Source organism: Strix aluco, chromosome 15 (assembly GCF_031877795.1).
Source record: "Strix aluco isolate bStrAlu1 chromosome 15, bStrAlu1.hap1, whole genome shotgun sequence".
NCBI classification, from domain to species: domain Eukaryota; kingdom Metazoa; phylum Chordata; class Aves; order Strigiformes; family Strigidae; genus Strix; species Strix aluco.
Genome location: NC_133945.1, coordinates 8,787,066 through 8,813,725, shown reverse-complemented (window position 1 = coordinate 8,813,725; position 26,660 = coordinate 8,787,066). Strand labels below are relative to the sequence as shown.

At 47.0% G+C, this 26,660-nt stretch overlaps 1 protein-coding gene and 1 long non-coding RNA gene across 6 annotated transcripts in view; both read right to left on the bottom strand.

The window, feature by feature from the left end:
- The window catches only part of FBXL18 (F-box and leucine rich repeat protein 18), a 37,599-nt gene extending 10,939 nt beyond the window's left edge, over positions 1 to 26,660 (bottom strand). The window contains exons 1-5 of one of the 5 annotated variants that reach the window (XM_074840564.1): positions 26,544 to 26,660; positions 25,090 to 25,287; positions 22,654 to 24,194; positions 19,589 to 19,807; positions 1,840 to 7,820 (exon numbers count right to left, since the gene is read on the bottom strand). In XM_074840564.1, coding sequence (XP_074696665.1) covers positions 7,664 to 7,820; positions 19,589 to 19,807; positions 22,654 to 24,194; positions 25,090 to 25,287; positions 26,544 to 26,561 — 2,133 coding nt within the window. In that variant the 5' untranslated portion in view covers positions 26,562 to 26,660 and the 3' untranslated portion in view covers positions 1,840 to 7,663. Of the gene's footprint in view, positions 1 to 1,839; positions 7,821 to 17,009; positions 17,095 to 19,588; positions 19,808 to 22,653; positions 24,195 to 25,089; positions 25,291 to 25,446; positions 26,480 to 26,543 lie in introns of those variants that run through there. The other 4 variants (XM_074840563.1, XM_074840565.1, XM_074840567.1 and 1 more) reach the window with 4 other exon arrangements.
- LOC141930147 (uncharacterized) lies at positions 642 to 1,723 on the bottom strand. The gene is made up of 3 exons (XR_012625214.1): positions 1,456 to 1,723; positions 894 to 1,104; positions 642 to 750 (listed from the first exon to the last, which is right to left on the bottom strand). It is a non-coding gene; the product is annotated as an uncharacterized LOC141930147 (long non-coding RNA).

The following is a 26,660-nucleotide window of genomic DNA, read 5'->3' as shown; positions in this document are numbered from 1 at the left end:
CTTCTGCACATCCACATGCTGCCACAAGCCCAAAGGTCACTGTCAGCCCAGGGGCTATCGAGCAGCTCTGGAGGTGCAGGGCTCCAGCCCACCCCCATTGGGAGACAAGCAGGAGAGAAAAAACCCACAGGGCAAGCCAGTAGCCTTCCTAGTTTTATTTTTTCTTCTCTTTAAACTCTCCCTGACCCCCTCTCACAGAGATCAATACTCCATTTGCCCAAATAATGGCTGTATAGGTGAGGGCAAAATGAGAAACACACCTAAACATCCAAGCGGTTGCAGGAGATCTCTCCCTCTGCCAAACTGAGCTCTTCACCCTCAGCCTTTTCACACCTCCTCTCCAGTTCCCCCTCCTGAAAACCAAGTCATGTCCCTCCTTGCCAACAGATAAGCTGGCAGAGGGCACAAGGATCAGTATCAAATGGGAAGAGGGTTGCTCTGCATGGGCCTTCCCCGGGTTTCCTCTCACCAACATATTGTATCGACCGCGGCCCTTTCAGCTGTTTCCCCCTTAAGATCTCCTCTGGGATCATTAATGCCAAAACCCCAAGCCAGTCCCAGCGATAAGTTGGAGGCTTAGCAGAGTCCAAAAGCACATTCTTTCCTCAGCCTCCTCCCTCCTTATCTCTTTCCTCCCTCCCCCAAAACCACATTTAGATAAAAGTTATTGGAACAATAAAATCCATAACTTAAACACAAGCGCAGGAGGAATGGAAGGAGGGTCTCTGCTCCGTGCCCTGGTGAGCAGACCTGCCAGAACAGAAAAACAACAGAGGAGAGCTTGTGATCCCCTCTGAAATAAAACCTGGTGCAGGACCTCAGATCGCTGCGGGGAGAGACAGCACACGTGCTCTCCTGTAGTCCCACCACAAATCCTGCACGGACTCACTCACCTTTTAAAAACTGATCACTCATCAATTTGGAGTGATCTCCTACTGCTTCACCTCCCTGGGGTGAGTTGATTTAAGCACATGGGTACACGAGCTGCACCGTTTTCCACCAAGCTGTTCCTCCTGCGTGTTTGTTTTGTGGATTTTTTTTAATCCAAAGTAGATACTGCAAGTACCTGAAGCCCGGGTTCCCCATGTATCACTATCCTGCACCCTAGAAAGAGCAACACAAGAGACAGCTCAACAGGATGCACATTTTCTTTAGCATCGATCAGCCTTTCCACGCAGTAAAACAGCGGCTGGCGCTGCTCCAGATGGATTGTGCACAGGGCTGTGGTCCAGCACATCCATCCCACTCCCCTCCAATATTTGGTGGTAATAAGCTTTCAGCCACCACCGTGGGCCCCTGGAATCCAGGGACCAGGCATCTGCCATGGCTGCAAGGGCAGAACTGCTGCTGCCGGGGCAGGTGAATGCCTGTAGAGCTGCCTTCATCACGAGCAGCACGTGCTGCCACCTCCCACCATACCAGTGGACCTGCTGCAAGTCACTTTGGCTCACTTACCCAAGGATAACGGTTGTTTTGTCCCACAGCAACATGGCTCAGCAGTTGAGAGCTCAGAGATCCACGGAGGAAAAGCATTTCCTAAAGACAAAGTAGCTCCTTCTTTAACGTGCCACAGAGCAGCATCCACAAACCTCAGACCTGCGGGAACAGGGAGGTGAACCCCATTAGCACCGCTCACCCCAGTGCTCCCAGTGGGTGACGCTTCCACAGCTCCCAGTCAAGACTGGGGCTACACCCAGGCACATTCCTGCCCACACACACCTCACCGCAGCAACTCACCTCACTTAAACTTCAAGTGTGACACACCAAAGCATGCCTCCTAGGAGGATGGCTTTGGTTTTAAAGGGAAGTAAGAGGCAGGAGGCAACAAGAGAGACCCGGTTCAAAATCAGTTTCACTCTTTATTTGAAGTTTTACATGCCACCAGCGTACATGAAAGTTGCACATTCAGAATTCGACTCACTACTAGAACAAAGGGCCAGATGCAAACACAAGTGTCAAACGAGTGCACAGATGGAGGAGCCCGAACCGAGGAGCTTGTCGGTATTTCCGACCAGGCTGCGCCACATCCTGATGGCACTTGAGGTGTCAGAGGTGAACCCACAGTTTTGTGGGTCACCTCCCTTTGCCATCTCCAGGGTGTTGGTTGTGACTTTTCTCCTAAAGCAGCACCGTTCTCTTTCAACAAGCTAAACAAGCGGTTTTGGTAACATCTCTACCAGAACCAAGGGTGTTTGGAGACCAACTGCCCATTTAATGCTTTTCTGAATTCCCCTTTCTATCAATGCCAGCAGTTTTTACAATAAGAAACAATTTCCACCCGCTGTTTATAGGGAGAGACGACAGAAATAGGGACTCTTACACTGACATTTTATTTTCAAAGAAAGTTTTGATAGAAAAACATTTTCCCCAGCAGCCTTGGGCAGGGAGTTGCAGCTTCCACTTCAAAGGACAAACTTCAAAAACAAATCCAGTGTCCTAATGGTTTTGTGCTACATTACTTAATTGTCATACAGCTAATTAGCAATGCCTGATTTCACATTCTCTGTACATAGATGAAGTTCACAAAAGAAGGGGCTACTTAAAACAATAAATAAAACAAGGCACCAGGCAGCCAGACTCCAACAACATTAACATAAAACGTTACACTTTACTATGTAAAAAACTGAAATAAAAACCCCATCATGATTAAACCTATATTGATCCATCTTCCTTCAGATCTCTGAGCTTTGAATCTCTTCAAGGAAGGGGGGAGAATGCAACGCAGGAAGCGGGGGCTTAGCGTGCGCATCTATGTATTTCACCAGCGTGCAGCAGAGATCTTTAAAATTCTAATTATTTCCCTATCACCAAGTAAGATCGGGATCAATAGATGGTACAAACTGACCCCTTTCCTCGAGTGTCAGGGGGAAATTAAAAAAAAAGAAAGGGGAGGGCAAAACGAGAGCGTCAGAGGTCAATGCCACAAAACAATAGATATTGATGTCTCCATTCATTTCAAACAGCGGAAAGGTCAATGCCTCCCTTGCTTCATGTTTTATGGCTGAAATCCTGCTGCTAACAGCAACAATGTTAGTAGTCAGACCTCATCCATCCTTTTTTATTATTATGATTATTTCTAACCAGGTTAGCCATTTTGAAAATTTGACGAAAGCTGGGAAGCAGCAGTGGGGGGCAGGGTAGGAGGAGAAGAGGGGAACCTGCCCTGGAAATTAATGGAAGGGATGGTTTCCATTAGTTTCCAAGCCTGCCTGTCCCCCCACCTGTGCTCCGGTTTGTCCCTCACTGCCCCCTAAAAAATGAAAAGGGCCTGAGGCAACATCTCTTCACTATTAATCATTATTCCCTGTACAACATCCCAATTGGTTTCTATGGAAATGATTCTCCTGCTAGAGTACCCCGGCTGCCTGCGCATCTAATCAAAGAGGCAGGAGAGCTGCAGTGGAAGGAGATTTGCCTCTGCAACACCCTGCCTGGCTCGCCTGGCTGCCGGCTCCAGGCTCCCTGCAGACAGGGGAGAGGAGCTTCGGCTGGACACTCTCTGCTGGGACCGGCCAAGGGGGGATTGCATCTCCCTTAAGCAGCCGAAACAACCATTCCGCACCGGTTAACTCCACAAACAGAAAAGCCCCACATTTCTGCAGCCACAGGGGGATATCCCATCCTAAAAAAGGGCTGCTGGGAGAAAAGCACCCAGCACCTCACAACACACAGTCCCGTTCCTGTACGTCGCCCCAGGACTTTCATGCATCTGAAGATCAGCAAGGTGAAGGGACGGATCCTGCTCTGCTCCCCTGGGAGTCTCACACGCCTCGGCAGAGGAGGAGGTAGTCACGCGAATTAAAGCGAGCAGGGTCGCTGCTCTGCTACCCGTCAGCCTGCATTAGCAGCCCCAGCCCTGCCCTCTCCTCCCAAGGGAACAGCACCTCGCCCAGAGGGGAGAGCGTTCTGCACCCCTGCAAGCTCCCTCGTGCGGGGTGGGTGAGCCCTCCTCCCCTTTCACAAGTGGGGAAACCGACGCCAAGTCTCACAGCGTGTGTCTGGCTTCCAGTTTGAGGTCCATGACACAGTTCTGCCTCCTCTCGCTCCCATCTCTTCTCCTCCTGCCAAACCACCTCCCCAACAGACAAGCGACCACCGCCCAAGCTCTCCTGAAGGGAGAGGCTTTGCCACACAGCCCCCTTTCCAAACTGAGCAGTGGATACGCTGCTGTTTTCTAAAGAGACCATGAAATCAGCTTTGCAAAACGGCTGAGGAAGCAATCCTTTAACCTACAGCCCTAAGAAACCTACCAAAACGCTGATGACTTCACCCCACCAAACTCCCCACACCAAAACCACTGTCACTCTTCCGGTCTAGACCCTTCCAGCCTGCAGGAACCAAATGTCACTTTGCTAAACAAGAATTCAGACATTAGCAGAGCAGCAAACAACTTCTGATTTTACGTGCTAACGGCACTTTGTCCCAGAATACACTTCTCCCAGAGAAGCGCAGACACCTCGTTGGTAGTCAAAGCAAAGATTTCTTCTGCAGTCCCCAAAGATGGGAGGTCTGATTTGGAGCGCAGCAAGAAACACGGCAGCAGGGACTGGGAATCCTGCAGAGGCACTCCCTGCGAGAAGGGCACCGACTGTAATTGAATTCATTTATTTTAGACTATGGACAGTGGCATCAGCAGGCTCAGAGATCACCTTATTAGATGCTCACAGATAGCGGGAGGGAGATTTCTGGAGAGATGGGGACAGAGACCAGAGAAAAGGAGGGGGAATTTCATATTAAATAAGAGCTAGGAACAAAACACCCATCTCTCTGTTCTCCTCTCCTCCTCTAACGCTGCACGCCGGAGTCTCAGCACTGAGTGGGCTCCGAGTCCCATATATTGCTCTGCTCAGAACATATGGTGCTATGTTTAATAGCCCGGCTCTGCCAATTGGGGACTATTAGGGTGGGTTCTTTTCCCAGTGTAAATGTTGCAGAATATAAATTGTAATTAACACCGATGCCAAAATAGCACTTAGAGAAAATAAGCACATTATTAACATCTGGTGAATCCTGCCTGGAGTGCAGAAGCAGCGGAAATTCTCACTCACCATAAGAGGATTTGTAGTAGAGATATCGAGCATTGGCCCAGAGTTGGGGAGTCGGGGATGGAAGGAGTTTTTAGCTCTTTATCACTATTTGTCGTGCTATCTTTATTACCTGTGGGTGACCTTTCCTAGCCCCGATTATAACTGGTAGCATTTGCATCAGGACTTCTGACCCGCTTGTGTGAATACAGATGTCTAAACATCATACTCCAGGCAACAGAATAATGGCATTATAAAACATGCCTGATTGCCTGCCCTGATCTAGCAAGACACGAGGCAGATGGGTATCGCTTTGCCAAGCAAAAGGTACAGCATGTTTCATCAGGTTCCTCTAACCCCCAAGACCAAAGGGTTAACACCACCATTAAGCAACAGGCATTTTCCACATACTGCTCTCCCCCAACCCAGGTTTTCCAGCAGGAAATAGGAAACCCAGGAACAGGGGAGCTGGTGGTTCTGCCAAACTCTTTTTGGTGCCACAGCCTCTACGTGGAGGGGAAATCCTGGCTGAGGGTGGGAATGGCCTCGCTCCTGCTGCACGTACCAAACATCACAAAACAGGTCCCCTTAGGCATCAGAGAGCTCGTTCCATACCCTCAGCCTTCCCTCTGTGCTGCCTTGAGGCACAAGGAGGAGAAAGCAGCTTTGCTAATGCTTCAAGCAAGAAGGAGAAAGCAGCTCTGCAAACACTCCCTGCCTAACCCCCAGACAAAAACTAGGCAGAGCTGAAGTGGCCTGAACTGGACAGAGCAGTGGCTCGTGTTCCTGCCAGAAAGTCCATCTGATTTGCTGAGGGAGAATGAGAGAAGAAAGCTGTTGGAGAGGGAGAGAGGGATTCAAACAGGCGAATAATATGACAAGAGGTAGAAAGAACGACCTCGTTGGGACAGCAGGAGAGAAAACAGTGGCAGGATGCCAAGAACAGGGCACCAGCTCCTCACACTCACCGCCACGGTGTCTAACCCGAGGCAGAGTCTCAAATACTTCAGGAGCGATCGCAGCTCAGCTGCGGCCGTTCCCAGAGGAGCACGAGCTGGCCTCACCACCTTGATACCAACTGCAAACCAGAGACCGCTGCTGGCACCCTGGCCTGAGGGGGAAAGACAGAGAAACTCAGGGCAGACAGCAAACACATGCAGAGGTTAGTTTTAGCAATGCAGAGACTTGTGCTAGTAGAAAACTAACATTAACCTGCTCATTAACACCGTAACCTATCTGAGCACAAAGGTTACCGCAGTCTGGCTCAAGATTTACAACAGCAAGACAGATTTCCAGGCAGGTTCACACCTGACTGATGGGAAAATAAGGACGGAAAGTCCTCCAAAGCTGTGAGATGCATTTTGCTCTCAAATCTATCCCATCAGATCAGGCTTCCTATGAACCACTGATGGTGGAACACCATTTAGGATGGCCTCTTGTGTAGAAAATGCTGACAAGGAGGTGGGGACATCATCTTTGGACAACACTGGGTCTCCCCAGAAAAGCACTGCTCAACACATCAGGGAGCGTTTGGGTGGAGAAGTTAGACAGTTCTAGTTGATAGCTGTTTTGCAGAAGACAGACCCAGTGGGCTACCACAAAATACTCCAGCAGAAGGGAAATCCAACTGCCACCCAGAAACGTAGCTCCAGGAGTACGTTGCTGGGCTTTTGGTACAGCTGTCTGATGCTTTCAAAAGTGCTCAGTAAATAAGGCAATATGAAAGTGATCCAGACCACTACTAATGCCTGAGGAAGTTCTGTGGAGCAGAGAAGCTGACTGAAATCACACTGTGAAAATACTTCATAACATCTCTAAAATTAGCATGAACTCAAGGCATGGGATCTAAGGACAGAACTGGAACACTACATTCCCATCTACACTGCAAGACAGACTCCATTTAAATCAGATCAGAGCCTCAACTTATTCACTGCAGGCACCATCTACCCTAGGACAAGGATTTCCAAAAGAGCTGAGAACTTCTTCCACCAGACCGATGGAAAAAGCATCAGCAAGAACATACCATGGTCAAGGCGCTAATGACCTTAATTTGTTATTCAAAAATAAAAAAAGAGTCCTTGTGGTACTTCTCAATCAAAAAAACCCTTTAAATATCTGTGATTGCATGTGTGTGACTACAAATGCGTATCTGTAACATAGAAAAGATGTGATGCACTTCAACTGAGCAACACATTTTTGTGCCTCTTAGCTGTCTTAGGCTTTCTACTTTGCCAAAAATAGACTGAAGCAAAGAATGATTTCCACCAATATCACAAAGCACACTGCCAAAGTACACAGGGACCCTTAGGAAATACACCAGGCGACACAGGGGGAAGAGCATTGTTAATTCAGTTTCTCTTACCTTTAACTTCAGTAAAATAACAAAACAATTCATATTAACCGCAAGGAAATACTCATCAGATTCCAGAAGCCTTTGAGACAGGATTTTCAGATGCAAGCAATATCCAGTAGATGTTTCCCCACTGCAGAGGACCAGCTTTTTTTATTTTGCAATTGCACCTATTTAAAGTGATTGTACAGCATCCAGTGAGGTGGCCAGGAGCTGAAGATAGGGAATCCAGGCCAAGAAGAAGCTATTTCATGTGTTCACGCTGACTGTCCTTTCCATGCTGTGACAGTCACCACCATAAGTTGGGAGGTTCCTCGGCCACTCTGCTTTTAAACAAGGTAATTTCATCCAAGTGCCGCATGGGGACATCTCTGATGACCTCTGTCAAGTCCTCATGAAGCAGAGGGAAAATGACGACATTTAATGCAGGGCGGTCCGCCTGGAAACTAAATCAGACACAGGTTATTAGCTGAGGAAAAATACGAATTCTCCAGTGCAGGAGAAGGGGAATGCATGGATGTAGATCATGCAGCGGTGGGGGCAAGGAAGGGTTGTTCAGGGGAGACAGGAGGGGCAGCTGGAAGTCAAGGCTTGCCACTCTCCTCTTTATGTGTCAGCAGGGAGTGCAGGCTGGGCTTGCACCCTTTTCAGCGAGTCTGTTGAGCTGACAAGCTCAAATTGGGCCTAACATGGGGAGGGAAGAAGTTTTAAAGAATTAATAAGTCACAATATATAGGTATTTTCAGAGGATCAGAGATCCTCAGAGCTCTGCCCAAGCTGGGCAAGGTGCTCAGAGATAACAATTTAAACCACCTACAAACCAGCAGCAAGTTGCAGAGCCATTAAGAAAATCAGGCCAGAGCAGTGCCAGGCATTCCCTCGGGGCTAAGCCTGGGATTATCACTTCAGGCTGGGTTGTTCCGCATGCAGAGTCTACGCTCTGCAATTAGAGCACAGGCAAGTTTAGAAAACTCAGATCTGCAGATAAGCATTGAAGTGTGTGAGCACACACACATGCACTGAAGCCTCCTTTTTAATTCAAGTTGCACAAAACCTGTCTTGGCACCGCAGGAATTTGCCCTAACAAACACACGCAAATGTCCCCGTTTGCTACTTGAATTTTGGGTTCCAGTTTCTGAATCTAGAACCTCAATCTTTTGGTTCCCCTCTTGGAGAAATTTGCATTCTCCTCCTGCCCTCCCAGCTCTTCTTTCCAACATCACACCACTGGGTCTGCCTTCCAGGACACATCCCGGACCTTGCAAGCAAGCTAGAGACCTGATGTGACAACATGAGAGAGGAGCAGCAGGGTTATAATTACAGAGTAGAGGAAGAGAACAGCCAAAGTTAAAGCCATTTATACAATGTAAAAAGAACCATACAACACACCCCCGTCCCGAGTCCCCATCAGCAAGTACTCTACACGATAGCAACCTGGTGAGTAAGAGAACTCGGGGTAAGAGAAATAGTATTACTCAGTATAGCATAACAAGAGTTCAGTCTTGCTAAAGCTGGGGGGTAAAGGGAAATTACGCTATAGCTTAAGACTTACACCCTTAAGATTAAAAGACTTGTGACTATTAGCCCCATGCCACCAATGCTTCCTCTGAACTGTGTGACAAGGGCCAGTTCATTATCACTCTAAAGGAGGCAGAGTCAAACTGGCAGCATCAGTCCCCTGAGGCTGAACCAAGTTGTGTTGGGTGGAAAGAGGAGTTCACTGCTCAACAGACTTCTCTTACACAAATGTGGGTCTGGAAAATTCCCAGCTCATCCTAGCTCTGAAACAGCCAGATTTCTGTCAAACAGAGAGGGAACAGCTGGAGATTTGGCTGCTGGAAACACGCATGAAAATCCCAGGTAGCAATACAGCCAGCTGAAGAAAAGGCCTCAAGAGACTGGCATTTCCTGGGAGACAGAAAGGATGTTCCCTTCCCATCCACAAATGATTTGGAGTAAAGCTGCCAAAAATGTAGCAAGAGAAGCTCCCATGCCAAAGCTAGTTGCTCAGTCCTGGTGGGTTAACTTAATTTGCCTGAACCTAAGTAGCTGCAGGAGTAAGGATTTCCAACAACAAAACTACCCGGGGCAATGTTATATCTTTCTGCATCACAGACCTGCCCTTCATGCCTAAGGGCTGGCAGAAAAGGACACCACCACTCCTTGAGTGGATCTGGGGGCTTGTGTAGGAGCTGCGCCGTTTCTTACTTCCACAGCACTGCCTACAAGAAATCAACCAGCAAATAACCGCTGATCTGGGAGGCAGTTGGTAAAGTCTGCAGTGAAATTACATAAAATACAGCAAATGTCTCTTTGATAGTCCCTCCTCTGCCTCAGCTCTTCATGTTTCTTATCCAACACCACAGTCCCGCAGAGAAAATCATGTTAATAGACCAAGTTTACTGAAGTTCAGCTAGGAAGAAACAGCCATCTCCCCAAGGCAAAGAAACCTCTGCTTCTTTCTCTGTATATAGACTCTCCCAAATTAGATCTGCATGCTGCCTTCTCACCATATACAAAATCGTAGTTTATAAGCAGCCTTTACATGTAGCTATAAAAATGAGAACCTAGACAAGTTTACATGACAATCTGCCACCAGGACAACTGAAAAACCCCAACACAGTAAGTATACCTTCCAAAGAGGCTGAATTTATATGAGAGGTTTGAACTTGATCTTAAAAAAAAAAATAAAAAGAAAAAAAAGAAAGCTTTGTAATTTTCTCCCCCCCTCAACAGGAAACTGTATGTTACTGCAAACCTTGTAAATTCCATACCCCAGCAAGTTGACGCCGGAGAATTCTTTCCATGTACAATTTGCGTGATTTAAGAAAAAAAAAAATCAAATGCACATGGTTCACTATTATTCTCAGCTAAATGTGCGTGCAAAGCCTCTCCTTTAACTGCCTGTTAAAAAACACCCCGATTTTAACGAGCAGCTGTCATAATGTTAAACTGGGATTAGCAGTTCCCAAAAGCAGACTCCCTCTGCAATCTATGCTCCTTTAGTCCTTCCCCGGAAGGCAATTCCTTTCTTCATACACCTGTCCAGGTGGGCTAGATTAAGTGAGAAGCAGTTAGAGCACTAGTTCGAAGGGCCCCGGGCATGGGGAGGAGATAACAAGAAGGGGAAGAGATTGAGTTAATGAGTTGCAGAATAGCTCCTGTAATCTTCTTGACGGTTCTTTCCTCATTCCACACCTGGATGGACTTCAAACTGGATCTACCTCTGCAAGCGCATGGCTTGTAAAATTAAAACCCGAAGGACAGAGAAGGATGTCGACCTGGGGAGACAAAAGAGCTGCAGTTTCAGACATGAAACCCTGCTTTTTTTCCAAGGGAAAGAAGCCAAGGATATGCTTGCTTGCTCTCTCCTACAAAACCTCCAGACTAAACTCATCATGATTAATTAAATGAAAGCAAGTTTTCTAGGCAACTGACTAGCAGCCCCTTCAAAACAGACCCTTTAATCAGAAACAACCACTGGGATAACAAAGAAAATACCCCTCCACACACATATTTTCCAGCATAGCCTCTGGTCCAGCAGACTCAACACCAAACCAACAACCACCCAGCAGGAGTTTTTACAAGGAAGTCTCTGAAGTGTCCTCATTTGGATGTGGACACAGAGAGGGCCTGACTTCAGCTGCTGGCTGGAATCATCCATCGAGCTGGGAAACGAGCAGCAAAGCGCACCCGGTGTCACAAATTCCTCCTGGCATCAGCAGAGCTATAACCTCACTCTACAGTTAGAGCTTGAACGGGTTGCATGTGGCTGAAAGGGTTAATGGTGCTTTGTTATTTGCCTCCAAAATTATCCCAGAACAGGTGTGGACTGGACACAGAAAGGTTATTTTCAAGTGAACAGCTTGGTAAATAGCCTAACACTACCATCTCAATTACTTCCAACCAGCGTGGCAGAATCCAATATGTAGGTCAGGGACAAAGTCAAAAAGAAAGAAAAAGTCTAAAGTAAGGCTGCACTTTGATCAGATTTCCTCGATTTTAGCAAGACAAAAGAGTCACTCCCTGGAATGCGGTTATCTCCTGGCAAACACTCTCAGTGTGTGTTTTCAGACATACCTCTCTAGGTATGCCAATGAATCCCCACGACTCCACCTGCTGATAGAGCTAAAGGGCAGCCCAAAGCTGTAGGAGAATCTCACCAGCCAGCCCGTAAAGACGGATTATGCCCCGCTCCAACTCTCTGCACCACAGACCCCAGAAGAGGACAGCTCCACTGTGTTAGGTGCTGCTCAGACTTACCTTCTCTTACTCGTAAGGAAAGGATAAGGCAGTATTTGGGGCTGAAGAATGTATTCCCCCATGAGATTTTCAGAGAAACCTAAGAAAAGCCCTATGCCAAATGCAGACATTTCAGCACATCCCACTTCACAAATGCTGGTAAGCAGAAATAAGGGCACACAAGGTAGTATAATTAAGCACTGGCAACAAAAGCAGCACACACCAGATAAAACAAGGAAATAACAGCGGATCAGGAGTGGATCAAGGCCAAATATTTGAACTCCCCAAACTGAGATGAGCTTCTAGGAAAAGAGGCTCTAGAGAAGGAAAGTAAGGAAGGAAACCAGAAGCTTGATTTGGGCGAACAGAGCACAGAGGGGACAGAGCAGATGTGGACTCCAGTTTGTGTGACTCTCACAAATGCAAACCAATCTCTGCTGCAGTCGCACACCTTCTCCCCCCTCCACTTAGACCTCCCCCACAGGTTGGTGAGCTGCTTCTGGAGAGGCACCAGTTTCCCAAGAGAAGTGAATTCAGACCAACTCACTTTTTGCCCTTACACAGCTCTTTCATCACCTACATGCACAAAAACCCTGTTAATCCTCTGCCAGGCACAGCCTAAGTCTGTTTTCACTGGAAGACTTGCTCACATTTGAAAGTTCGAATATGGCATCTGTCTTGAAAGCTTCAGCCAGCATACCTGAGCCAGGCTGGAAACTCCCATCCCTGAAGCATGGCACAGTGGAACAGAAGAAGTGCCAGGACAAGCTGGAGCAGCTGACAAGTGGCATGACCCAACATACATACACACACTTTTCTCATCTTTTCAGGGAAGGCCAGACATACACTTCAAATTTGTTCCACTGGCCATGCCCTGAACTCAGTACTAGGGAACCGCAAAAGCTCTCCTTGCTTACAGTGACTGCCAATAGCATAAAAAGAAGCTTCTCCAGAGCATCTTCCAGCCACGCCAAAGAAACTGCGGGTGGGATTCCCCCGGGCCTGCTCCTCTGTGAGCAGGGAGGACCCCTTGTCCCCCACTCATGCCCCAGAGCCTCTCAAGAGGAGTCCAAAGCCTCCACACGCTGACTCTAAAGCAGACCCATTCCTTAGGGCCACTGTCGCTTCCAACCCTGTCAGAGTACCAGCGCTGAGCAGACTTCATTTTCTAACCTCAGAAACAGGCTTCAACAGTTCCCAAGGAAAGCTGTTGAGATTCCTCAGGTTGCTCTTAACTCCACACAGTGGGATATTTCCTCCATAAAGTGTTTTCCTTTAAGGGTGTTTTCCACCCTTAGCCTCATGTCTACATGGACAAACTGGCATTCATTCTCCCAAGGCTTGCGATTCCCCCTCACCTTAAGTCCCATCACTACAGTCTCCAACCTGAGACGAAGGGGCACAGATGGGACTCTGGAAGTCATTCACACACAACACTGCCAGCTCTCCCATTATCTTCAATGCAGCATCCTCTGCCACTGCATCGTGTCACGGGGAAGGAGCAATACGCGTCAGACTCATCTCGGGTAGAGGCAAATTACATCTCTCTACTGTGGTTTCTCTCTGTAAGGCATGAATGACACTCCGCTACTCCTTCTGTGAGCTGAGGTTTATATCAAACACGCTCGCAGACTGAGGTTCTTACGTTATTTTGCCAGCTGAACTCTGCATCAGTCAAACGTGACCGGACAATTAGAGGGGGAGGGAATACGAACCCAAAGAGCGATGCCAGAGCGCCCAGGACACGTCCTAGGGGAGTGCTCTGCCAGAGCAAGCTGAAAGTTATTTCCTAATCTCTTCCACAAATTAAAAAGCTACTGCAATAACTGCTCAATTAGATTTATTTTACTATGGAAATGCTTTAAAGCTGCAGTTAATGCTTCCGTTCAGCCTTTTACACCCTCATGAAGAGAAAGCACAGCAGTACTATTCCAATATTATTTCTCAGCCAAGAGAGAGAGGACACTCCTTGAAACCTATTTCATGCACAAACCAATCTACCCACTAAGGAAGGTTTCAGGACCAAATTCCCTTCAAAACACATGAGCTAGCAGTTAGAACAAGCCATTTGGGTCAGCCACAGGAATGCATTTAAGAAGCGGGTATCTCAGTACCCCCAAAAGAAGATACATTAATATGCCAAATCGGGGATGGTCCCACAAGCCATGCTGGCTTGTAAAGTATTTGAACCCACCCATAAACATCCCTGGTAGAAGCAAAGGTGTCCAGGCCACACCTCAAGCAGAGTCAGCTTTTGCCAAGCCCGCCAAGGAATTCTTGGGTAACGCAAGCTGACAAGGATGCAGTTTGTTATTCAGCCTGTGACAGAATGATTCAGGGGTTTCCAAGAGCAGGAAATGAAACAGACAATGAAAGCTGGAACAAGATGCTAATGATTCACTACACCAGCCTAGCGATACATTAAGTCTTCTGCAATCAGACGCAGGGCCTAAGCCCACAACATGCTTAGGCTAGTGGAGGGGGACTGGCAGCTACCACGCTGGCTCCGGGATCCAGGAGAGCCAGCAGTGTACTGAGAGGGACTTTTTCAAGGTCAGAAGGAAAAGAAAGTGGTTGAAAGGATGTAAAACCAGCTTGAAAATCTCAAATAAGCCCTAGGTGCTAATACCAGGTTTTTGCAGTGTCAATGCAATTGCAGCAGTCAGGTGGGCAGCGCAGGAGGGACGCTGGAGGACTCTGCTGAATTCAAAGATGTTCTTGCACTCACTTGCTGCCCTAACAGCCCCCTCCCACCCACTCTAGAAGTAAAAAAGGATTACCCAAAAGGGCCTTTCTGAAGCCAAGCCCACAGTGGGAATTCAGGCAAGAGGAATACTGCAGGGATATCCAGGGCAACAGCAACAAGGGAGGGGGGAATGCTTAGCTCTGAGGTGAGCAAAAATTCATTTGTGATAGTTCAATCCTGTGCTAAATGCCAGGAGAGGGAATGGCTCGCTCAGCACTTTCCAAACACTCAGTTTCACCCCCATGCTCCCACCTGGAAGCCCTATTTCTGCAACTGAATCCCAGGAGGGTGCTTCATCCCTTCAGCAAGCATCACAGATCTCACAGCCACACGGGGCCACTGGAATCAGCAGTTTAAGGAAAGGTAAGATCTAGCCAAGAGTTTCATGCTAAAAAAATGACAATAACAAGCAGAGGAAAATTTAAGTAATGCTACAGAAGCTTGAACAGTGACATCTAATTCAGACTGAAATAGCTATTCCTGGAAAGTGGCAGGAGTCCTACTGTGAAAGTCACTTCAAACTAAGCAGTGCTCGTACCTGGCACAGGCAGAAGAAGGAAGGTTAAGTTAGTGTTTCTCTTTCTCTGGGTCTTGGATCCCCAGAACAGGCAGACTGTCCTAAAACAGTAAAATTCTCAGCACTTTCCAGCACTGGTTAACCCTCAGAGTCACCCAAGTCGCACACTCACTTTGCAAAGCCATTTGCTGGAGACAGGTAGCCAGCGTGGCTAGGGGAACGGGGGCAGAGAGCTTGAGCTAGGACCACCAACTCCCCGCTCCAACCCCACAGCTCTTGGGGGATGTTGCACCAGGAGCCCAGCCAGCCCCAGCCCTCTGCACCTTCTCCCAGGAGCTACCAGACCCCGGGAGATTCCGACAGCGCTTTGGGGAGACGCAAGCAGCTGAGCCCAGCTACCCACCCACCGCCCTGAAACACACTTCAGCTGCACCACGATCTTTCACACCCTGACCACGCTCTCTACCGTGGCTTAACCTGGACTGCGTTTCTATAAGTCGCAACTCACCTCTACGCCTTGACACTTTGCCCCTATGTATGAAGAATCCCTAATGACACCGCACTTGCAGAGATGTTTTGTTTTGCTTTGGGTTGTGGGGTTTTTTTTTTGTTTAATTGTTGAGTTCTTGACCTTTTCCAAGGTGTTTTTTCAAGGACTTTTCACAGGCTTGTATTGCCTGTTCTTGTAGAGTCCTTCAAATCATTACAATGATAGGAGATATCTAAACACTTAAGCTAAACCCAACAAAATTCTAAAGGAATACACTGGAAAAATAAAATCTGTCCTTGAGGCCGAGGGGATATTTGCCAAAGCATTTCTCATCCCCTCTTCCAGCCTGTTTTCTGCTGTTAAGCTTCACCAGGAAAGCAACTTCTCCGGCACGTTTGTGAAGTGCCCGCTAACCATGCCATGTAGCTGTGCAATCCTGAAGTCATCCAAATTCCTTGCCCGCAAGATTTCTGGGGCAGAGAAATACAGGCATATAAATACGATTATTTAGCATGCAACACAGCAGTAAGAGTGGGACACCTTCCATAGGTCACAGCTCCATCTACTGACTATTTCACAAAATAACAGTGTGGAAACCTTCGGGGAAAGCTGCTCGAAGCGAGCCTGTCCCCCCTGACTGGGCTTTGGACACACGGCTCTTGGCAAGCATTTAGGAAGAATTCCAGCGCAGCAGCTCTGCCCAAAAGGGAGAAGTAAATCTCCCTTTTCTGCAAAAAAACCTCTTTGCACAGCAACAGGTCTGGGGTCACACTTGAACCTACAACTGTGGGTCCTTGAATTGTGGTATTTTAGTGTTTCTGGAATGACTGCTGCAGTGGTTTTAACAGAAGAGTTATTTAAACAAAGACAACACGCACTGGGAGCTAAGCACTTTGGCAAAGTTAGGGTTCAAGCATAAAAGGGAAAACATTGTATTCGTTAGATCCGCTACTATCTGAAGTGTGGCAGCAGCTGAGCACCATGTGATAGGAAAAAAAATGTCATTTTACAGAGAAACTGAGACTAGACCACTGTCACATGTGAAATCTGAGGAAGATCAGGGAAGTGGATATGGATCACTCAAGCCACATCTCCCACTCTAACCACTAGGCCCCTGTTACGTGCACAGAGTATCTCCCTGAACCATAAAGGAGATTACTCCTCCCATTCACACAGAAGAGAAAAGAATAAAGAAAAACACTGCAATGATTTATCTGCCCAGAGGGAAACAGTCTTCTCTAAAGCTCAGAGGAGACCTTGCCCTTGCAAGCCTCTTGTTTGCTGATGAGGGCTCCAGATGAGTGCTGTTCTGCTTACTGTGTTTCATTGCAAAAGAGGCAGAACTGAATCAGAGGCTTTTTAATGACTTAAATACATAAACTAATCTGTCCCAAACAGCAGCAAACTTCAACCAGAAAAGTGCCCACAAGAAAACTGGACACCACAGAGCTATCACAAGACTAACAGACGTGATAACAACTCTCTTTTTGGGCCAGTAGAACAGAAATACATAATACTATCCTTATTTTAGTCACAGGAAGAATTTGAGAATCAGTTCAGGCTTTAAGCCACCAGTGTGATGCGGGAGATTTAATACCCAAGCTCCCATCACCACACCCTGTATATACACCATCTTCCAGTACAACTCCACAGCTGAAACCAGTCTCTTCTCCTCAGATCAGTCCCAGGCTCTTCTGTGATCCAAACCCTCCTGTGCCTCCACATCTGAAAAAGGATTACACCGCACTAAATCACATTTTCAAGCCCTCCCAGCTCTACCACCTGCAGCAAACTACTGGTGCATGCCCAGCCCTAGGCCATGCCAGTTTCCACTCACGTTTCTTCTCTTTTTAGAGGCATTGCGAGAATGGGAATCACTTTGGCCCCATCTCCCTGTCCAAAAACAGCAATCACTTGACTGCTCTCAGCCTAAACAAGACCATTTCCACAGCCCTAAAACAGGAACTCTAACCCTTAATAGGACCCAAGGAATATGGATCAGTTCCCCCAGCTCAAGAAAGGGAGCAAATAAAGGCTCACAGCCTTGCCTTCCCTCCTCTCGCCTCCTCTTTCCCACACACTCTCTGTGTTTTCCCTGCACACACAGCATCTGCACACATTCCAAACAAAAAAACAACAACAAAAAAAAGGATAAATCACCTTATTTCATTCTGGCACAAGGATATATAACTTCAAACTTGCTGCCCAATGGGATCTTCCCATTTAAAACTTGGATTAAAGAGACACCAGCTGCACATTTTCAGAGAAAGCCATGCTGGGTGAATTAGAGCCTTATCCACAGGTTTAAGCAATGAACTAGCTCACACACGGATTTTATTGCACATCTCTTTGCCCTTGGACTAGTAGACAAAATGCAGTCAAGAGAAAGCCAATTCCTGACCCCATCTGAAGGCACATTTGTGCAAGGATGAGAATGGGATCACTGGAAAAGTCACGTGGTTAAAGACTGATGACTTGTGGAAGACTCCAGGCTTTGCTTACACATCATTTTCTGTATTTTCTTCCTTCCATTTTATTACTAGAGACAGTTGCATGAGAACAGGATCTTTGTTGCTTAGGAAAGCATCTGCTCCCACTGCTTATCCTCCTCCTGAAGTCATAATCTTACGTGACATCAAAATCATTTCCAGAGCCACCAATTACAGTGTCACAGAGGATTATGACTTCAGGTGTAGAATGTGCAGCAGGAGCAGATGCTCTCTTCAGGAAAAAAAACAAAAACCACACTTCAAAAAAATCCTGTTTTCATACAAACGTCCCTATTAATAAAATACAAAAGAAGAAAAATAGTATGACAGACAGAACTGTTGCTAAATATAAAACTAGTTTTTCACATTTCCACGAGGCATCAGCTGCTCTTTGGAAAGTTCCCAGGATTTAAATTATTGAGAGGTACAGAATGTAGTGAGAATCTGTCCACAACAGAGAAAGGGGGAGAAAAGACTGCAGAACAGCATATTTCTGCTCAGCAAGTGGACATTACAATTTTGGCCAGTGCCACAATGGCATCTCAGAGGGGAGGGCAAGATAAAAAACAGGAATTGTGGGTCTTTGGTTCTTTCTAAGGATCCTCAAAGCACAACTGAAATCAACCAAGAAATGTGTTTACAGATATGAAGCCCTGTGAAAAACAAACTCAAAGAATCCTTGTCACATCACACAGAGTTTACTTAGATGTTTCCAACAATCACTATCCCAGAAGGACAGAGAGCCTTTTAGAGGCAGTAACAAACAATCTCGTGTGAAGTTTGGTAGGTAGCTAATATAGTCATAGGCTCTTCTGGATTTGATCCGCGGAAACAAGCCAAGTGTAATAAGTCAGTTTGAAGCTGGAGAAAGGCTGGGGGGGGAGGAGCACCCTTTAGGATGCAGTAATAATGCCATGTGACTTGAAATTTTTATTAGAGCTTAACAGGGCAAAGCAACAGTAGGTGACAAAGAAAACAGACTGAAGGCGGAGAAAAAGCCTTATAGAAAAAAAAAAATAATGGAAAGTCTGTTGCATGGGAAATATTTTGTAAGATGACTGCCACTATTAGAAGATTTCAAAATGCCAAACGTAATTAAAAGCTCTCTTTTCAAATGCAGTTCACGGCTCCACACAAACGTTTCCCACCACGTGAGCCTCAGAACACTGCAAGGGGCCAAGCAAAATGCATTTAAGAACTGCCAAACGTGCAAAGGCAGTTTGTACCAATTCTCCCCCCCCACACATCCCCAGAAGAAAAACCCTTCACAACAACCCTTCAAAGGCTTTGAATTGCACTGCCAGGGGATTATCGGTAAGTGACATTTACAAGTGATTAGAGGACAGAGAATTATCTTAGTCACTTGTGGGAAAGGAGGAAAGCTTCAAGGTCAAATCTCTCAGTACTTAAAATGTCGGCAGATGTTTTGTTTACACAAAAAGTGTCATTTGATTTATGATGGAGCTTTACATCCAGAACTTCAACCCAGCCAACGGAACTGCAGAGAACATGGGTGGGAATGGAATCAAAAATTCATATAATACCTTCAGATATTTCACTGATTCACTCTTATTAAAATAAGAGGCTAGTTCATGTGCCAAGCGGTTACACAGTACCTATTAGTTTCTTGGAACAAGTGCTCCAAGCCATATAAACCTTGGCAAGCAAGGAAATGGAGATAAATCTTCAACAGCTCGAGAAATCCCACATCAACCCCTTTCCGCACTCACCTCCGGACAATGGATTGCTGGAGATTTTTGCAAACGGTAAGAGATTCTCCCATAAACATGTGGCACATGATGACCTCAAGGCAGTTGGCCATGAATGACATCACTGCGTCAGACTGCAGAGTCCCACTCCGGGAGACGATGCAAAGCCGCTGGAGAGAGGAGCAATGACTCAGTGCCTGGAAGAACTGGGCGCCCGCACAGAAGTACGGCTGTTCCAGCCTGCAAGAATAAACAAAAACAAGTCAATGGGTAATTCATGCTTGGGCCGCTTTCAGGCAAGAGGGAAGACAGCATATTCATGGGGGGCTGGCAAATGGAGCAACCGGTGTCCCCCACTGCCTGTTTCACTTCGACATGCAATAATCTTCTACTTGCTTGTGCCAGCGGTATGGGCTAACCAACCCGACATTGCAAGATCAGACCCCTTGCTTGCTAGTTACTCTTGAACAGTGTGTGCTAAAGGACAAGGACACAAATAGGCAGAAAGGCCCTAAACTGCAGAATTCCAGCACCCACAGGGAGTAAGCGTGGTTTTGCAAGTTTTCCACAAAGCATGTGGGGTAAGATGGGCCTTTCGTCTGACCAGTAGATCCATTCTGGTCTTAAAACAAGCACAGCCCGGCTTTTGGTACCTGACATCCACCAAGCAGCTGATGTGCATTTAGGGACTTACTGCTCCAGTGCACCAAACACTCATCAAACTGGTTACCTTCAGTTTACTGCCTAGAGAGAAGCAGGCATGAAAAATTCACAATGATGCAGAACTTGGGCCTCTGAGCCAACAGAGTGACCACAACCAGCCCTCCCCAGTCAGAGGATGGCAAAGGATCAAAGCTACTTCTCTCCCACAGGAAGAATAACCATCATCAATCCAACCTTTATCTTAAACACTTGGCCCAGAGAAGAGAGACAGGATCCTCTATTGTGGCTATCCACAATCTTACATCACAGCCCAGAGCAGGACAACAACATGACATGGTGAAGCCATACCTGCTCAACAAGGGGTCTGTGTTTTAACTAGCAGCAGAATGGAGGACACCTTCACAGAGACAGTCTGCAGGAAGCAGGAGAGTACATGTGCATAGCACAGATTTACTACAGGGCCTCAGAGCACTTGGGAAACCCAGTCATTGGGTCAGCAAGGCCAAGAGCTCCAAGGTTAATCCATTAGATGATAACAAGCTGTCAGTCCCAACCTGATCTGGATAATCTCTGCATAGGCTTTTGTAGTAGGTGGGGGTATCTCAGCAACTTAATCCTGTTAATTGATAAATTCTGGTTTTGAGTCTCAGCCTGTGACTGCTGGTCAGGTAGCACTGCCCGAAGAGATCCTCACAGCCCACGAGCACTGTGGGTAATAACTTAAGATTAATGTTAATGAAATGGGAAGCCTCTTCAATTTTTCATCAGCGTTATTGGTCCACTGTCAGTTTAGGACAAAAAGCACAGAATACCCTGCAACCTCACAGCCAGCTTCTCTGTGACACGACAGCCATACTTGCAATACTGCCTTTCACTCGCTAGATGACAATGTTGCTTTGGAATATCCCCTTAAACTAGTTTCTCAGCCTGGAAAATGGGGAGGGAAAAAAAGGGTAGAAGCAGCAGAGCATTAGTCAAATGAAAAGGAAACTACACTATCAGGAGGAAATGCTAAACATTAAAATCCTCTTAAACCTATATAAAACCTTAGACTTTACTCGGGAAAGAACAATGGCAGCTTACATTGAAACTCCTGGCTGTTACAAGGCAACACCCTTGTTCGTTCTTTATTCAAGGCTCTACGCTGCCTCCCATCTTTATTGCTCTTGGCCTCCATTTCAAACTCTCTAGAAACTACAGGGCCTAGACCGAGTGAAACAACACTGCACACCCAAACCTCCTTCCCCAGATCTTAGTTCTTCCACAGCTGTTTAGCCTCCTGAAGGTTAAAGATACATTCACATGAGCCAAGCCATTAAGCAACCGAATTTCCAACAGCTGTCATGCCTTGGATGAGAGACCAACACACCCCTTGTCAGTTATAAATGGGAAGTGGTAGAAAATTAAAACCCTCCTGAGGTGTTTTAGCCACCCTGGCTTCCTTCACTATTGCAATGGATCAGGAACATGCACACAAACACCAGTCTCAGCCGATGAGCAATAATTTAAGCCACACTAATTGCCTTTATGATCACAGGAGTGACCTTGCTGTTACTACTGTTAGGCATTTTAGACCCATTTTGTGAACAGAGGATGACAATGGGACTGACAGGTCTAGCAGTTTCACCAACAGAAGCTGATCTAGGGGAAAAAAAAAGGAAAATAAAGCATCTTTCTCAAGTAATAACATTTATGTTCATATGGACTGGTGCAAGGAAACAGTCGCTGTTTGTGCCCTTTGCTTTCATAAGCACATTTTGGCTACTGTGAAGCAACTTTATGCACCCTTTAGGATCAGATCCTAAAGGATCTAAAGATCTAAAAAGGATCTAAAAAGATCTAAAAGATCTAAAGGATCCTACCAAGAAAGGAACATCACAGGACAAACTTTAAATTCAGAGTGCTTTCAATATACTATCAAGAAAAGAAAAAGAAACCGAAAAGTAGGGCAAGATTTTAATACAAACCAAAGGCAGAAAAATATCTAATTGGAAACCTGAGGAGAACTCTATTATCTAGAACTCTACATTATCTCTTCCTTCCTGGAAATTTAAGAGAAGTACACGCACACAAAGCCAAAAAGTCAGCAAAGGCATGTAGTATTTCACCTAGCCCGGACAGGCTGCTAGCTCCTAAATATGCAGCATCCACTCTTCCTTATCTAAAAGGAAGGCAGTTGCAGCATAGAGACTTTTTGCTCTTAAACACTGATTAAAGGGCATATCCTGAGCCCTCAAGGACAGCATGCAGTGCCTCCCTGTTCTCCACAAGTCAGGAAGGAAAATACCCAGTTTTCAAGCCATTACAACAACTTTTGACCAGAACAGAAACACTTGCAGATTTAACACTAGCCACAACAAACCACGCATTACATTTCTGGAGATCCACAAACAAAATGGAGATGTTCAACAGTAGCCCCTCACCTGAGATCTCTCAAACACTTGCAGTGTTTCAGCATGTCCATGAGAGCAGACATATAGGCCACTTTCCCCATCATGCCCAGGTTGGCCAACGAAAGAGTCCGCAAATGCTGGCACTCCAATCCAATGTTAATAAGCCCAGAGCCAGTAATAATATTTGGCAGTTGTGCTAAGGTGAGGCTCTGCAAATAAGTCAATTGGCTAATGGCAGCCACCTCTGAATCCCCCACGCTTTGTGCCCGGACACAAGGAGGCAACGAGTTCCGAATTGCTGGCTCGTTGCGGGGCATGGCAGAGGAAAAACTGGACCCAATTATTTCCAAGGTTTCCAAAAATCGGAGGCTTCTCAACAGAGCCCAGAACACTGAAGAGTCTATCTTCTGATTTACCAGGTCTGATAAGTTCCTCGGATATGTCTGTATCCCAATCCGAACTTTCCTTCCAAATGTTTGGGGCACCAAATTAGATGCCGTGGGAGGCTTTTCCACATTTGCAGCAACATCTGTGATGGAGCAAACCGGTAGTGCTAACGAGAGCAGGTGCTTTAGCCTGGACAGAAGCTGGCACAAGTGATTCCCTATGCTTTCTGAGCTGTGATGGTGAGCTGCAGAGAGGTTGAGGTGTCTCAGGTTGCAGCAAGACACAACCAGGCTTTCCAGAATGCTACTGTCAATGTCATCTTCTGCTTTTCGAAACAAGGACTCCGGAGCCAGACAGTGAACGCAGCCACTGAGATTCAGACTGGTCAAGCTTTTAAGATCCTTCCCACCATTAATAACCCTCTGGATCAGGTGACCACCAGATAAGGTGCATCGGCTAAAGCTGAAGTAGAAAGGGTTGTTGAACTTCAAGTGTTGCAGGAGCCCAGAGCCATTAATCCAGGCTTTGGGCAATTGTAAAGCATCCAGACGTACATTTCGAGCCATAGAGTCCAGGAGGTTTTTAGTGGCTCCTGTCTCTGCAAAGCTACCGGGGGCAGAAATAAGGAAGGCGTGAAGGTTCTCAGGTGTCCGATCGCTTAGCACTGCCAAGTACAGCCTCACCACCTCCTGATTAACGTAGCCAGGAGCCAGCCTGGCATAGAAGACGCGGAGGTTCTGGTAGTGGGGCACATTGCTCTCACCTACCATTAGCTGCCCAGAGAGCATAAAACCTTCTCGCGAGCGATCAAGGATCTCAAAATAAAGCAGCAGTTTCTCAAGGCTAGTGCAGCACGGAACGACACCATATGACGGCGTGTAAAGGGTTTGCTTCAATTCCGAGACACGGCTAAGCGTGGCTTTACACTCACTGCTTAGCTGACTGGCATCGAAACCCGGATTTACGTCTATCGCCAGGGAGCGCAGGTGCTGGAGCGTGGACAGCATCTTTGAGAGACGGAGAGAGGTGACGTGGCACCCAGACAGGTTCAGTTTTACCAGGTTCTTGCATCGTGTTACATGATCAATAGTGGAGCTGGGCAGCCAATAGCACCCAGCCATGTTCAGCTGGTAAATCTCTTTTCCGATATCCCTCATCAGTTGCTTCACTTTGTCTTTGTTTACCTGTACTCAAACAAAACCAGATTCAATGAGATATATGGCAATGGTGTGTACTGACTCAGTTTCCCATCTGAAGATGGGGATAAGAGTGGTTAGCACTTAGATTACGTCGCTTATCCAAATGTTTGAGGATGCCAGCACAGTCTAAGAATTATTATACTGCTGGTAGCTGGCTCAGTCTGCCATGCTTTAAGAGTCCAAAAGTCTTAAAGAGTCCTTTAGCTTCTTAGTCTGTGCAGTTCTGCGTTACTGACTGAGGCCAAATCTGTTCAGCAACTGATAGTGGAATGGAGGACCATCTCCATTTTCTAACAGCAAAGCTATTTCAGCAGAACTAGCTATCTATGGAAACTCAAACTGAAAGAAGAATGTTCCCATCCTCCTTCATCCAGTTTCCTCTTTTGGAAATGAGTAAGAGAGGCTTCCCCTTGCCTGCACTTGGTGATACAGTCCTCATAAAATGTATCACCCTTCACTCCCAAGCTTTATTTTTGTTATAACATATATACAATTTCTGGCTTAGCTGACTGCATGCCTGACAGCAATATGCACAAGATTTTTTTTGCACAACAACATGGAAAATGTATTTTGAGAAAATAACTTTACACAACCACAGCTACAAATGGAAAGTCACGTTTACTTTCATTTTAGCTTCAAGAAACACAGAGAAGATAGCTTTCACTGACAGTATTTTATATAACTAAGGGAGCACAGAGCTGTTCTAACAAAGCATTCTGGAAAACAAATGCTTTTATAAAACAGTTTATTGTTTATTTGATATCAGAGTTCAAGAGCATTTCATTTATGCAAACACATTGGAAAGTCCTACTTCTTGGCATTTTTTCAGAAGTCAGATTTGTCTTCATAGCTAACAGAAGAAGCAAGCTACTCTCCCCACCTTATAGTCTTTCTGAAGTAAAACTGTATGGGTTAGACTCTTGTCAAGGCAAAGTGTTGCGAGTTTCCTGCAGGTTCTCCTAACATTCAGGACAAGGTCTGTGCAAGGGACATAGCTGAGGATGTGCAAAAGGATCTCATCTGAGAACTCCATCAAGTTGATGCCATTACTTTCCTCCTCGCTCTCCCCACTTACGATCTCCTGGGGGAAAACAGAGAAAGAAAAAGAAAAAAAGAAAAAAAGAAAAGCTACTAGCTCTGAAACTTAGCAAATCTTGTGAGAAAACAGACACCCCAAGTCTCGTAAGGATTTATAAAGTCAGGCAAACCAGAAACACTTGAATCTTGAAGTACTTACATCCTCATGAAGAAACCAAAAGCTTTCCCTTAGAAGACAATATGGAGGTAGTGCAAAACTTCACACAAAGCCACAGTACCGTCACTCGCTCTTTCACTGTTGGCTACTTTAGAATGCGGGGAAAAAACACTTACATTTATTCCACTTTTGCCACTTACTTTGCAATTGGAAAAGTGACTGTGCCTGATTCTTTCTAAATATAACTCAGCAGTCTCTTTCTACATCTTTCCTCTAAGCGCCATGCATTTCAATAACCGTAAGAGTTATATAACCTTACATATAGAGAGATGTATATGCACAAACAAAACTGCAGTCCAACATCAGACCACCCGTAGCTCTTCTGCAACATGTTTACACATTAACCATACAAAACCACAGGACTGACAGCTGGGCTCCAAATGGGGACTTGAAAACTCCTTTGTTTGTCCACCCCATGCTCCCTTCCTTCGACACTGGGGTGACAAAAGGCACCCCAGCAATCGCACCCCAAACCCCGCAGGACTGCCTTGGCAAGAAGGCGACAAGGTGCACACAGCCTTGCACGGCACGGGGACATGACATGGCCCCCAGCGCAACCCACCGCAATGATGGCGATTTCGGGGGGCGGCTGGGACTTTAGCACCATCTTTAATAAAGCTTAAATTGGCATTAATGCCATGGCATCCCCTAAAGGGAAAGGGAATGCTGCTCCCACATCACAGCCTCTGTAAAACCCCCCCAGAGGCACCCCAGAGCCGGGCGATTTCGACGCCCGTACCCAGCCCCGTTAGACGGCGGCAGGCCCGCCTCAGGAACCGGCTGCCCCGGACCTCCCCAGGCCGCCGGGCAGCCCGGGCCGAGCTCTGCGAGGAGAGGGGCCGCCAGCACCTCCCGGCCTCACCGCCGCCATTTGAGCCCCCTCACCGCCCCCGGGGCCAGCTCCAGCCCCTCTCGCCTCGCCCCTATCCCTGAGGGGCCCCGGCTCCCCCCAGCCGCGGCGCTGGCAGATGGCGGCGGAGCCCCGCTACAGCGCCGGTTAACGGCCCTCAGAGGGGCCGGGGCGGAGCGGCGGGGGTGCGGAGGGCGAGAGGAGCCCCCGCCTCCCCGCCCCAGCTCACCTCTCCACAGCGCAACATGGCGGCGGCCGCGCGGTCCCGCCGCCGCCGCCTCCCCCGGGCACCGCTCAAACCGGCCGCGTCCCGGCCTGGCTCCCCGCCGGCCCGGCCGCCGCACGG